Here is a 13,834-nt window from a genome sequence, read left to right on the forward strand (position 1 = left end):
TGTGACATAAATGAGATAACAAAAAAGTTCCAAATTCCAAACAAAGGATCTGGGAAGCGCTCGGAGGGTGCTGTTATTTTAACAATAAAACATGTTGCATCTGAGTCCAAAAGCCTTTTTAATGTGAAAGGATCATCTGTTAAAAATGTTATGGGCTGTACAGGACAGTTTATTTTGTTGGATTCAGTTTAATAAAAAAAATACACATAATCAGGGTTTTCCCTACCATTATAAAGCTTGGGTGCAGCACCTAAGCTGAATGAATGAATGAATGAATGTAAAACAATGCGGGTATTAAAACCAACTTAATTTGTGGACTTCTTTAGCAAGTTTTGTCTTTTAGCTTTTTAAGATATCTTCTCTAGCTTTTCCAATATTTCCAAAATGTCAAACATTTTATTAGCAACATAACATCAGCAATTATACCTGGTCTCTGAACGTTAATGATAAAACGTGTTGCATCTGGATCCAAAAGCCTTTTAATATGAAAACGGATCATCTATGTTAAAATTGTACATTTTTGGGAGGGAAACTGAACTATTTTTCTGTTAAATTAGGTGCAATAAGGCCTCAAGTCTGCATAAAAATACACAAAGGAAAGTTTTTTTAACTCAAGCCAAGTGCAGTGGTTGGTAAGAAAATGTTCAAGAATTCTACCCCCGATGTTCCCTCCCCCAGTCGTCCTGTCCAGCGACGATGAGGAGGAGGCGGACAACGCCAGCACGGGAAGTGTCAACAGACTGGACAGCGTTTCCCCCCGCCCCGCTGACTCGGCCCACTCCTCGCCGGCGCCCTCTGGTGGCCGAGTGGAGGCGGCGGTGAAGAGCGCCGGCTGCGAGCCGGAGGAGCTGAACACGGGATTCTTCGAAGACGTCAACATGAAGATCACGATACCACGGAGAGCCCGCATGAAAGATCAGGTGAGACCAGGTTAGGGGCTGTGCCGATAACCACATCACAGCAACACCGGCGGTGACGTGCTACTGCCATGGTGATGACATCGTCATCGCCGTATATTTTGTTTTGGCTATATGGGGATTTCTTTTGTGTAATATTGTTATGAGTTATTTCTACGGGTAACGTTTACTATAGGGCTAAGACATTTCTCCGTTTTCAGTTGAGGTAGACACATTATTGTTAGTCTACATCCTCGACGTTCCACTTCCAGGATTGGTCCGTTGCCGACGTAAAGCCACCTGACTTCACTCATTTACCCTGGATATCTCTTGCCTTGGGCTTCCTTTCATGTTGACCTTTTGAATGGATTTCTGAGGACTATGGTTAACATTTTCTCAGATCTCGCTAGAATATCTGTCCAATATGAGTTTTCTGTTGCATGACTGAAACAACTTTTAAACTTGACATGTTCGACCAAAACTAGTTCCTTCCGCAGGGTATTTTGCAGAGGCGCTTAGCACCGCCCAAGACGATTGTGATTGGTTTAAAGAAAAGCCAATAAACATGGGTATGTTTTTCTCCATCCTTGAATGCAGTGTAGCCAGTTCACGGTGGAGGAAGGTCTGGCAAAGCGAGACTACATTAACACTGCATTGTTTACCATTGCATATTAGCATAGTAGCAGCAGTGGAGTTTCTTTCTTCTTATAGCTTATTTAAAACTGCACGGGTACGTTTCAGCCTGCATGCACGTTTTATGGCCTAAGAAGGTAAGAAAAAACTATTCCATCACAACCCTGGACCCCATGGCCAGCCGACCAACGGGTTACTTTCCGAATGGGGGTTCCCCCCCCCACCATATTTAGAAGAGGTAGATTTGTCTCCCCTCAAAAAGTATGAAACGGAACATGCACGGAAAACAATAACTGTCTACTTTTTCTACATCCAGGGTTGAAAGAACAGGAAGAAACAAATAAAGCTATTTATTTTTTATTTATTTGTGTAGTTTTAAACTTTGGAGCTTCTGACTTTAACAAGGTCTCCTCTTAAAAAAACCATCCCAAAACGGTAAGTATGCGTGTGGAAGCAACAGAGACACAAAATAACACCCCAAATCCCAGAACAAAATTGTAATATGGGCACTTTAAAGAACTTTTTTTTTTTTTATAGTTTGATTTCATTTTTATGGTTTATTGACATACATGACCTATTAGCTTAGGTTGTACTGATTTTAGGCATGGGAAGCATTTGAAGAATTCAGAGAAATTACATGACAATAAGCAAAAATATACCAATGTAGACACAGGCAGACCCTTTCTACTGCAGAGTTCAAAGGGTTAAAGACAAAACTGGGGACAAACTACAACCATTAGATCTGAGAGAAGTCTCGTGGTTACATTCATTTGGCTTACATGCCCAAAACAGTTGGGTTACATAGGTAGGGATAACTCTTAAGTTTGTAAAAAGACACTATAACTACCATGTTTGATGTGAAAGAAAGGAAAAGCAGGCAGTACATTGTGTGCAGGGTGTGCAAACGTGTTGAATAGCAGTGAAATGAAGCAAAACCGCCTGAGAAAGAAACTACAAAGCATCTCTCAAAAATCTTATCTTGCAGTATGGAAATCAGCCCCCTGAGCAGTTTTCACCGCAGATAAAGAAGCCCAAATTTGCGGCTGACAAGTGTGGCAGCATCATCCTGCAGTGTCGGAGCGTGAGGGTGGGAACTCTACGCAGGATGGTGACCAAGCCCGTCGTCGTGAGTACTATTGATTTCTTTCATGGTAAAATCTTGCCGTCAGACTCTGCAGCCGCATGTCACCAATAACCCACCCACTCTCTCTGTCCCGAGTCGTGGTCAAGTTATGGAAAATAAATTGGGTCATTTGAAATGATTGCATGATTTAAGAGTCTGACCGTTTGTGGAGAAAAGTATGAAAAATATCCAGGTGTCCCGTGTAGAATACATGCACAATTACATTTTTTTGTAGTCTCTATTTTTGGATATATTTCACTTTAAAAAGACAACCTGGTCTAAAAGGACACAAAAAGTGTCATGTTGAACTGGGGATCAGCATTCACCCTGTTTACCTTGCTCGGATCATGGACATCAGCTTGTAGTGATCGCTGTAGAATCCCACACGCCCTGCGCCACAAACGCACCGCCAGACTGCGTGTGGATTTTTTGTTTTAATTCAAAATGTTTTTGAACACACTCAAAAGGCAAATCATTTGCTGGGAGGAAGAAAGAATTGCGCCCACTGTTGGTGTTCAGGCCCTAATAATAATAATAATAATAATAATAATAATAAATATGGATATTATTTGAGGTGTGTGTGTGTGTGTGTGTGTGTGTGTGTGTGTGTGTGTGTGTGTGTGTGTGTGTGGTGTGTGTGTGTGTGTGTCTGTGAATTTACAGAAGTGGAAATACAGTACCTTTTTAAAACAACAATGTATTTAGAGAAAATAACTCGTGGAAAGAGCTCATGGTGAAGTTATCTTGCCACAAGAAGAAAAGGACAGAAAACCAGCCGACATTCTCACATTCCAGTCGAGCGATTGGAGTTATTTTGAAAAGACGAATGGAAATGATAAATGACATCCTCTGTTCTTTGTCTTTTTCAGTTTTCCATTGACCAAGTCCAGCTGGAAACTGAAGGTACGAACGCACCCGCAGTAATTAATTCAGTAAATGAAACTCTGTGCCGAGCCGTTGGATCACACGGCACCAACAGTCTGCTGCTGGAGATGCAGCGGTGCAGGTTACCGTCCCTGCTGGCCAGCAGAGATTAGTTTAATCTCACTTAAACAGCTTCATTTCCTTCAAATCCGCAGAAGCACCAGCGAGAAATACGGAGCACTGGAAGAAGCAACATATATCACCCACACTATGTCATATTAAACTATTTATTTCACAAATGTCCTTTTGATTTTAGTGAGCATAAAACATCCTTCTGCAGGCCTGCATTAATCTGCAGAGGGTCAATAAAACGTTAATCTAACGCTTAATAATTAGAGCTGGTCAAATGGGGGGAAAATTGAAGATCAGAGTATTTTTGACCAAATGCATCAATGCCGATATAGCGGCGAAATTGTTGCATTGACTGTTTTGATAAATGATACGCTTACCCACATCCAGTACCGGCTCGGCTCGGCCGCGGTGCCCGTCCTCCTTTTTCCATTGCAGATTTAGAAGGTTAACTCCATCACAGTAACAAGCTTCACATGTTTTTAGGAGACTAGAAAAATACCAAATACGTCCTTCCGTCTCACACTAAATTACCTTTTATGATCTTAAATGTCGTAAAACAATGCACAAAACTAACCTTACTACAAGTGTTTTTGTGCTGAATCCAACTTTGTACAGTTCATTCCTACAGAGCAGGGTAGGTTTATTATTCGTCCTTTCTGCTTGACTGAACGTAACTGGCCTTCATGTCCCGTATCATTCATTTCCGACTTTTCCGAATTGTTTTCAATTTATAATCTGCCAACTTCTTTTCCTAGATCGCTGCAGTAGACTCATGCAGAAATGCCGTATTAAAGTGGTCATTGAAGTAGGCCTGCACGATTAATCGTCATGCTTTCGATTCACCCTGTTCATGATTTCATTTTTAAATGAATTCAGTTTAAAAACAAACATTTATTTTTTAATGACTTTGATTCTCATTTAATTTTACGAGCCGCCTGCATCACAAACGCTACTTCTCTTTCTTTTTCTTTGTGCTGCAATGCTCTCCCTTCTCTTCATTGAAGCCTCTATGTTTACAGGCTTGTGGTGATGAGCAATGTGCTGTAGGTGCCAAAAAAATCTTTGGTACTGCCAATTTCTTTTGTTTTGTCATGGTCAGAAAAATCATGGCAGAGAATCGTAATATCAATTCTAAGCAAAACAATCGGAATTCATATTTTTCCCCGAATTACGCAGGCCTACAGGGAAGTATCTGATGGAGGATTGAGACAACTCCATAGGAATCACAGCAAATGACGCAACTGGAGTGCCACAAAAAAAAATAGTCTAAACGTTCTCATGAATCATGCGAGGGGCGAGCTGGGCTGGTCGTCATAGCGACGCCACAGGAAACTGCTGTGACCCAACGAGACACACACCGTCCAAAGTGTGTTGTTTTTGGCATTCTCGGCTTGTGGCTGTTTGTCAGAAGAAGCATTTAGTTTCAAAAGAAGCTGGAGGCTAAAAAAACAGTGAACTGTCTGTTGCTAGCAATGATGACGCAGTGATTAGTGACGATTCTCTCCAACCAATCAGCAGGCTGCATGCTCTCATGTCACCTTTTGGTATCTCCTCAGCTCGCTTGGAACCGTGACAGAGGTTGTACTAACAAAAGTACCTGTTTGCTATTAACTAGTACCATAGCTTAGCATAACTTACCATTAGCCTGTAAGTCTCGTAAAGTCAGAAAGTTGACATCACTCTACTGTAACGCAGCCTTTAAAACCAGTAAAACATGATATTGTGTCAAATCTAGCCTCATATGTCTTTAATATAATACACTTAATATATTTACGTCAAGTTAAACATACTGTCTTTGCTCGGTCTTGTGGAGGTTCTTTGAGGGTTTTTTTGCTTTAATATCATGTTTTTATTCTTCTACGCAACGGTATTTTGTGAAATGAGCCTGTATGTACGCTTGTCGCCAGGGGCGGAGCCGAACACGGTGGAGAAGGTTTGTCTGCAGGCGTCGGAGCTGATCAGCTGCGAGTGGTGCAGCGTCCGGAAACTTCCCGTCTTGTTCTTCCAGACGACTCCGGTCGAGTGCGTCCGCCTGCGCACGCAGCTCAACATGGCCAAGGGAGCGCAGTGGTACGACTGCGCCGGGGACCGTGAGTACAAAACCTGGGCTCCACACTTACAACGAGCCGTGCAGCCCCTAACAAAAAGAAATGCAGTGGCACAGGCAGAAAATGTAGTGGCGCACAACTTAAATCAACCTGCAACGCAATTTTTTTTCACATTTCCCCCATGTTAACTGTTTTACTGTTAAATGCTTTGGTAATAAATACAGAGACTGCAATGTTTTATTTTAGTTTGCAGTCACATTTTAATTGAATGGTGCTTAACAAATGCACTTTCAGAAATGTAAACAAAGTATTATTATTGTTGGTTGTAATCCCCCCTTGGAAATTACACCTATATTGATAGCATCATTTTAGGTATTGGAACATCTCTGCTGTTAATGAGAGAAATCATCTCTTTATGTTTTGATACAATTTAGTGCATTTAAAATGAAAATGGAAAACCCCATAAAAAGTCTTGGTTAAAGCCCACTGTTTCTCTCGCTCTGCGCCGCCAGAATCGGATGAGAAGTTCATTGTTTTGATCTTCGAGAACGGCCTGGCGATGAAGGAGCAGGTCATCCTGGAGGACATCCTGGGCGAGATCGGCCGGACCAACAACCTCAGCAACTTCCCCGCCAAGCTGCCCTTCGAGGAGGCCAACATCCGCCTGGTCAACTACAACAAGGCGTCCAAACAGAAGGAGGAGAAGGTGGGCATCTGAGTGACAACACAGACCTGCAGAGGTTTCAGGAGCTGAAATAACGACTTTTTTCTCTTTCTGCTTGACGCTTATTGTGCCCATTTTCCTAAATTGAGTCTGTATGAAAAGCTTAGATCTTCCTATCATACTGTGCAGCGCTGCCACCAAGCCTTTAGTTATTTTTAGGTATTAACTTTAGAATAGGTGAATATGGGGAACAGGGAGGACGTGGCAAAGGGAAAGAAAGTTTCTGCTGCCAAAGTTTGCATGTAGACATCTAGGGATTGTATTTAGTTGACTGACTCAAAAAGGGCTCTGACTTTGATCATTTTGACATGGAAAACTGGTGAATGGCAATATTGGTAAGCATTCTTCCAATTTGTCTAATTTTGATAGGGGAAAATGTGCAGAAATGTTTAAGAAAAAAAATCAGCCGCCAACTCTAACAGTGACTGTTGTTGTTGTAAGTCTATTCTCATCGTGTCCCTCTTTCTGCAGGAAAAGCCGGTACAAACCCCTCCCAAAATCCCCCCAGCTTCCCCGGTGAACCCGGTCGCCATGCCCGTACGCACACGCATGGCCACCCGTCAACACAACGGCACCTACTTTGACGATGAAGAGGAGGACATGACGGACCTCCAGCCCACCTTCTCTGGACCAATTGTCAAGTGAGTGACTCTTAAAGGTCCCATGACATGGTGCTCTTTGGATGCTTTCATATAGACCTTAGTGGTCCCCTAATACTGTATCTTAAGTCTCTTTTATATAGACCTTAGTGGTCCCCTAATACTGTATCTGAAGTCTCTTTTATATAGACCTTAGTGGTCCCCTAATACTGTATCTGAAGTCTCTTTTATATAGACCTTAGTGGTCCCCTATCACTGGATCTGAAGTCTTTTATATAGACCTTAGTGGTCCCCTAGTACTGTATTTGAAGTCTTTTTTTATATAGGTCAAGGTCAAGCCAGGCAGATAATCACATAGAAGGCCACAGTGCAGCCGGATATTTTACCAAAACAAAACCTGGTAAAGCAGGTGCTCATCAGTTTATACCTTGACACAGAAGTCCAGGGCTCAAATCCGACTTGTGACAGTTTCCTGCATGTCTTCCCCCTCTCTCACCCCTTTCTCACCTAGCTGTCCGGTCAAAAAATAAAGGCGGAGAAACCCCAAAAATTAAAAAAAAATAATGTTTAAAAAAAAAGACACTTCCATTATGAATGGCCAGGATCAGGCACGTATCTACGCTACACAACACTTATGCGTATGGCATGTTCCAGCTGTAATGCTCCCAGTGTTCCCAGTGTAACCGTGTTGTTGTTGTCATTTGTCTTCCAGATTAATGGTGTACCCTCCTCCTCCGGCCAAAGGTGGCATATCGGTCACTAATGAAGACCTCCACTGCCTTAATGACGGAGAATTCCTAAACGACGTTATCATAGACTTTTATTTAAAGTAAGTATCTGTTGCAGATTTTTATTTCCTCACAAACCAAGATGATAACCTTCTACACAATACAATGTATTCACTCTGACAGAAAAGCTTTTGTTTTTAACCCTTTCACTGTTTCCCCTCCCATCTCTTAGATATTTAGTTTTAGAGAAATTAAAAAAAGAAGATGCACAAAGAATCCACGTTTTCAGCTCCTTCTTTTACAAGAGACTGAACCAGAGGGAGCGGAGGAACGCTCCCGACACGACAAACCTGCCGTGAGTGTCTGACAGAATCAGCAGCAGGGGCTTTAACGTCAAAAGTTCCGATGTTTTTGCCGCAAAGTTCTTTAAACCTTTTTGTTTTGATTTTTCCAGGGTCCAGAAAAGGAAGCACAACCGGGTCAAGACGTGGACTCGACACGTGGATCTGTTCCAGAAGGACTTCATTTTTGTTCCCATCAATGAGTCGTGAGTCTCCAGTTTGACAAATTACAGAACTTTAGTTTCATACCGCTTAAAAAAAGTGCCCATATTATGCTAATTTTCAGGTTCATAATTGAATTTTGAGGTTGTACCAGAATAGGTTTACATGGTTTCATTTCCTACAAAAAAACACCATATTTTTGTACTGCACATTGCTGCAGATTATTTTTTTTTAGAGATTTTTTTGGGGGGGGCTTGTGACAGTGGATAGATAGGAAAGGGGGAGAGAGATTGGGGATGACACGCAGCAAAGGGCTGCGGGTTGGATTCGAACCCGGGCCGCTGCAGGACTCAGCCTACATGGGCCGAACACTCTGGGTGAGCTAGAGACCGCCCCCACATCCTGTTTTCACCCTGTGTGTTTAGGTCTCTGTTTTAGCTACAGAGTGAGACATCTCACTTGTTTCCTATCTTTGTTGGGAGTTGCCCATGTGCAGTAGCGAGGTAAGATCACATCACACAGCTAGATAACTGCTTCTCCAACTTTGGTCAGTCCAAGACAGGGTTAGCTGGGAGACCTCTTCTAAACAAGGGCCACTTTTGGAATACCTGCAGAACAGGGACAGGAAGTAGTTCTTTTGGAGATTATGGTGAACTAGTGTGTGTTGTAGCATGGTTTTGCCATTGAGAATGAGCTAGCATGCTTCAGCGCTAGCATGTGCTACGGTAAGCCACCTCGTCTCAGCTAGTGATGTACAAAGCCGTGCAGATTTTGAAAAGCTCGCCCAGTGACTGAAGGCAGAGAACATTCAGAAACCGGATCTCAATCAAAACAGCACAATGTTTTTTTTCCAAATTTGTATGCGTGTGGATGCACCAGAGACTCAATATAACACCCCAAATCCCAGAAAGTGTTTTTTTTTCGTAATACGGGCACTTTTAAAGTCTGTTTATTGTTATTTTAGAGAGCAAACATATATTATGTAAATTCTAAAAGATATTACAAACCTAGTTTTACAGAAACATTAACATACACAAACACAATGGGTCCTGGACGACAGATAATCAAATCCAAGCTGCTCCACTTCCTTATCGAAATCACACCACAGATGGTTATCATAGCTAAGAGGTAAGAGCCAAGGTTATACTTATTGCCTAGTTTCTACAAAACGTGTCAAACTCGAGGCACACGGCCCGGACCCCCGCAGGTTTTAATCCATCCCGCATACTAGTTACATGCCTACAAACTAGTCGCTTTTTGGCGAAAATCGCCGTTTTGAATGGTGAAAATTGCATCCCCGTGAATCATGTAGATCCGAAGAGTTTTTTCAGCCCTTCTGAGTTTGCGGGTATGTAATTAAGGTTCATAATAAATTTAATCTAATTGTGCGCCAAACCCAAAAAGACCGTATGGTTTTTCAAACAGCAATTTAGGACACTCAGAAAATCCCCCCCAGAAGCAGAGTTTTCATATTCAGGCTGGAGAAACAGGTTGCTGTGAGTCGGCTGTGTGGTAGCCTGATTTTAAAAATGTAATCTTTGTTTTGCTAGATTTGATAAACTCTTATAATGGCTGAGGGACTTTTGTAGGGCTTTATGTCGACAAAAATATAAAACATTTAAAAAACAAAAACATGCAGTTATAAGATATCTCACTTTTGTCAATAAAAGCATGTCAAATTATACTCGTTTGGCCCTTGATGTGATTTTCATTTTCCAGAGTGGCCTTCAAAGCTTTAGTGTGTGACTTTTTGATATTACTGAACCTCTGTTTGATTCAAGCCGTTACCAAATGAGTTGTACCAAAGCTAATTAAGACTATCAGCTCCACACAGCTCACTCTAGATTTCTCACTATGATTCTGTTCAGAAGATTGTGGCGTCTGGCGACTTTACCACGCAGAAACTTGAGAGAAGATAATGACCTCTTCTGAAGAGTTCATCATGTTTTTTAATCCTCCGTATCCTCCTTGGCTACTAGCCAAGCTAACTGTGTGGAGGAGGGCGCGTGATCACCGAACACTTGTATCATGTAAAGGTACCGACAGTTTTGTTACTACTTAGAATTCCTCATGGGGGGCGACAGAAACTACGCACTATAGCTTTAAGGGTTTAAGTCTTTCAAAATGTTTCAAAGGAACCACGCACTGTAAATCTAAATTATTATTATTCTTTATATTATGAATCTTGCTACTGAGAGAGTGGGTGCTGTAAGAGGACTGTCCTCTCCCGGCACTCTGACTACAACACTAGGTCTAGTTTAACCGCCTGTCCCTGAATATTAAAACAGAAGTACTTTAACTAGTTTGAACTCTTTGTTTTGTCAGAGCTCACTGGTACTTGGCGGTCATCTGCTTCCCGGGCCTCACTGCTCCGGTGTACGAGTCCAACCCGCTGTGCCACAGCGCCTTTCCCAGCCCCCCTCCCGGGGAGAACATCCCGGATCACTGTCGCCCTCTGTCCCCAGACAGAGACGGGTTGGACGGCTACTCGGAAGACCCATCCCCCGGCGTCCCCGAGGCAACCACAGAGGGTCAGAGCGAGGAGAACGCAGCCTGCACGGAGGGAGGGCCGGAGCCTTCCAACACCAAGACAGCGTTGGGCAACGGCCAGGCTGACTCCGAGCAACACTACAGAAGTGAGTCACCGTCCGTATTGAGGACTTTAACTACCGTGGTTTAGTGCTGGGAGTGGGATCTCTACTCTATACGGGGTCTGAAAACTTTCTTATATCAATGAACGTCCGTTACATTCAAGCCATCGCCAAATGAGTTGCTACAACGCTAATTAAGACTATCAGCGCCACACAACTCTCTCTGGATTTTTCGGGATGACTTTGCTCAGAAGATTGTGGCGTCCGGTGACTTTCCCGCGACAAAGCTTGAGTGAAGATAATGAGCTCTCCTGAAGAGTCCATGTTTTTCGAATCCTCCATGTCCTGCTGCGTTGAACGCTCCACCTACGTAAACATCTTCCCATAATTAACGGCCACGTCGTTACGTTGACCAGCGTAGTGCTCCTAGTGCAAGCGTAGAGTTCGGTGGAAATATCTTCTAAGGTTCAACAGAAACCGAACACTGTCAAAAAGCCCAATATTCAGCCGAAGCCGACTCCTGGGTTCGGTGCGTCCCTGATTACAGTGGAAGCGTTGTGTTGGAAGATCCGCTCCATGTGCGTTACGCAGTGTTGCCGACCCGTTAAGACGTGCAGATTAACCCACAGGTTTTTACTTCATGCAACAGATTAATGTCGTGTGTTTGATGTGTTTGGTTGTTTTTAGGTGAGCTGCACAGAATCAGTGTTTGCTACGGTTCAGGAAAAGGAGAAGACGACACCTTCGCCTTCTCTGATGACCAAAGCTCCTGTCAGGTACTCGGCTGTCATGACTTCTTAGACTTTGGGGCGGCCTCTAGGTCACCCAGTAAGAGTTCGCCCCATGTTGGCTAAGTCCTGCAGCGGCACTATGCTGCGTGTCATCCCCCATCTCTCTCCCCATTTTATGTCTTTCCACTGTCACTAAAATAAAGGGAAAAGCCCCAAAAAATAATTAGTAAAGAAGATCTCTACTCTCTGTTTTTCTCATTTAGTCTCCATTAATTAGTTGATTGGAAGAATGGCCTAAGCAGTTTTTAAAATTGAAGTTACCGTGTTGTCCATGTCTTCCAGGATGAGTGCAGCGAGGATGGGACTCTGGCTGAAGACACTCTGAGCTCTGACGCCTCGGCTGTGGCCTCCAAACTCAACGTCTGCAAACAGTAAGTTGGTGCACTGCTGGCGCTCCGCCTGCAGGCGGCACCGCTGCTCTGCTGCCGGACAAACCGCAGACGGAGCCCTGTGAAAATGTTAAAATGAAATATGCAGAGGTGGAGAAAATGTTGTACTCAAGTAAAAGTACCAATACTTTGATGAAATATTAGTCAAGTATAAGTGAAATTACTTATCTGAAAAATGGCTCAAGTAAAAGTAATAAATAGTAGGGGGATCTCTCCGAGGTAGTGAAACATTTAAAAATTATATTATATTATTTTATATTATATTATTATTATATATTTATTTTTTAATTATTTCCATCAAGAAGCAACACATACACGTATATCAGCATACCATGTAATGTCATACTTCCCTACTGGTATCAATATTCTTCTACTCATGTACACATACAACACACATTTTAACACACTCCTAATACCGTATCTGAAGTCTCTTTTATATAGACCTTAGTGGTCCCCTAATACTGTATCTGAAGTCTCTTTTATATAGACCTTAGTGGTCCTAATACTGTATCTGAAGTCTCTTTTATATAGACCTTAGTGGTCCCCTATACTGTATCTGAAGTCTCTTTTATATAGACCTTAGTGGTCCCCTAGTACTGTATCTGAAGTCTCTTTTATATAGACCTTAGTGGTCCCCTATACTGTATCTGAATCTCTTTTTATATAGACCTTAGTGGTCCCCTATACTGTATCTGAAGTCTCTTTTATATAGACCTTAGTGGTCCCCTAATACTGTATCTGAATTCTCTTTTATATAGACCTTAGTGGTCCCCTAATACTGTATCTGAAGTCTCTTTTATATAGACCTCAGTGGTCCCCTAATACTGTATCTGAAGTCTCTTTTATATAGACCTTAGTGGTCCCCTATACTGTATCTGAAGTCTCTTTTATATAGACCTTAGTGGTCCCCTAATACTGTATCTGAATTCTCTTTATATAGACCTTAGTGGTCCCTAATACTGTATCTGAAGTCTCTTTTATATAGACCTTAGTGGTCCCTAATACTGTATCTGAATTCTCTTTTATATAGACCTTAGTGGTCCCCTAATACTGTATCTGAAGTCTCTTTTATATAGACCTCAGTGGTCCCCTAATACTGTATCTGAAGTCTCTTTTATATAGACCTTAGTGGTCCCCTAATACTGTATCTGAAGTCTCTTTTATATAGACCTTAGTGGTCCCTAATACTGTATCTGAAGTCTCTTTTATATAGACCTTAGTGGTCCCCTAATACTGGATCTGAAGTCTCTTTTATATAGACCTCAGTGGTCCCCTAATACTGTATCTGAAGTCTCTTTTATATAGACCTTAGTGGTCCCTAATACTGTATCTGAAGTCTCTTTTATATAGACCTTAGTGGTCCCCTAATACTGGATCTGAAGTCTCTTTTTATATAAAAATGACCTCATAAGGAATACCCAGGGCTCGGTTTACACCTATCACCATTTCTAGCCACTGGGGGACCACAGGCAGGCTGGGGGAAACTCATATTAATGTTAATTTTCCTGTCATGAAACCTTTTTAAATATTTTAATTTACTTTGCAAGTTCTTGTGACTCTACATTCATTGTCGTGATAAAGGTCTTACATTTCATTCATAAAGGTCTTAAAATGTTCTTATAAAATCTTAAATTTGACTTATTGAAACCTCCAGAAACCCTGTATGAGATTTGTTCTAATGGATCCAACCCGTGTTTTTATTTTTTATTATTTATTCCCTGCTTCAGGCCTTGTATCCTCATCATGGACTCCCTGCGGGGCCCGGCCAGGTCGACCGTGGTGAAAACGTTGAGAGAGTAAGTGTTGGCTGCCA

At 42.2% G+C, this 13,834-nt stretch overlaps 1 protein-coding gene across 1 annotated transcript in view; it reads left to right on the plus strand.

Moving 5' to 3' along the window:
- The window catches only part of senp6a (SUMO specific peptidase 6a), a 36,911-nt gene that overhangs the window by 19,633 nt on the left and 3,444 nt on the right, over positions 1-13,834 (plus strand). Inside the window, 13 exon segments of the mRNA XM_032543791.1 lie at positions 679-920; positions 2,515-2,655; positions 3,522-3,555; positions 5,556-5,738; positions 6,209-6,402; positions 6,892-7,061; positions 7,732-7,848; positions 7,980-8,102; positions 8,202-8,294; positions 10,576-10,886; positions 11,529-11,617; positions 11,915-12,003; positions 13,749-13,817. Of these exon segments, the coding sequence (XP_032399682.1) occupies positions 679-920; positions 2,515-2,655; positions 3,522-3,555; positions 5,556-5,738; positions 6,209-6,402; positions 6,892-7,061; positions 7,732-7,848; positions 7,980-8,102; positions 8,202-8,294; positions 10,576-10,886; positions 11,529-11,617; positions 11,915-12,003; positions 13,749-13,817 (1,855 nt within the window).

The sequence above is a fragment of the Etheostoma spectabile genome, chromosome 18, assembly GCF_008692095.1.
Source record: "Etheostoma spectabile isolate EspeVRDwgs_2016 chromosome 18, UIUC_Espe_1.0, whole genome shotgun sequence".
Taxonomy (NCBI): Eukaryota; Metazoa; Chordata; class Actinopteri; order Perciformes; family Percidae; genus Etheostoma; species Etheostoma spectabile.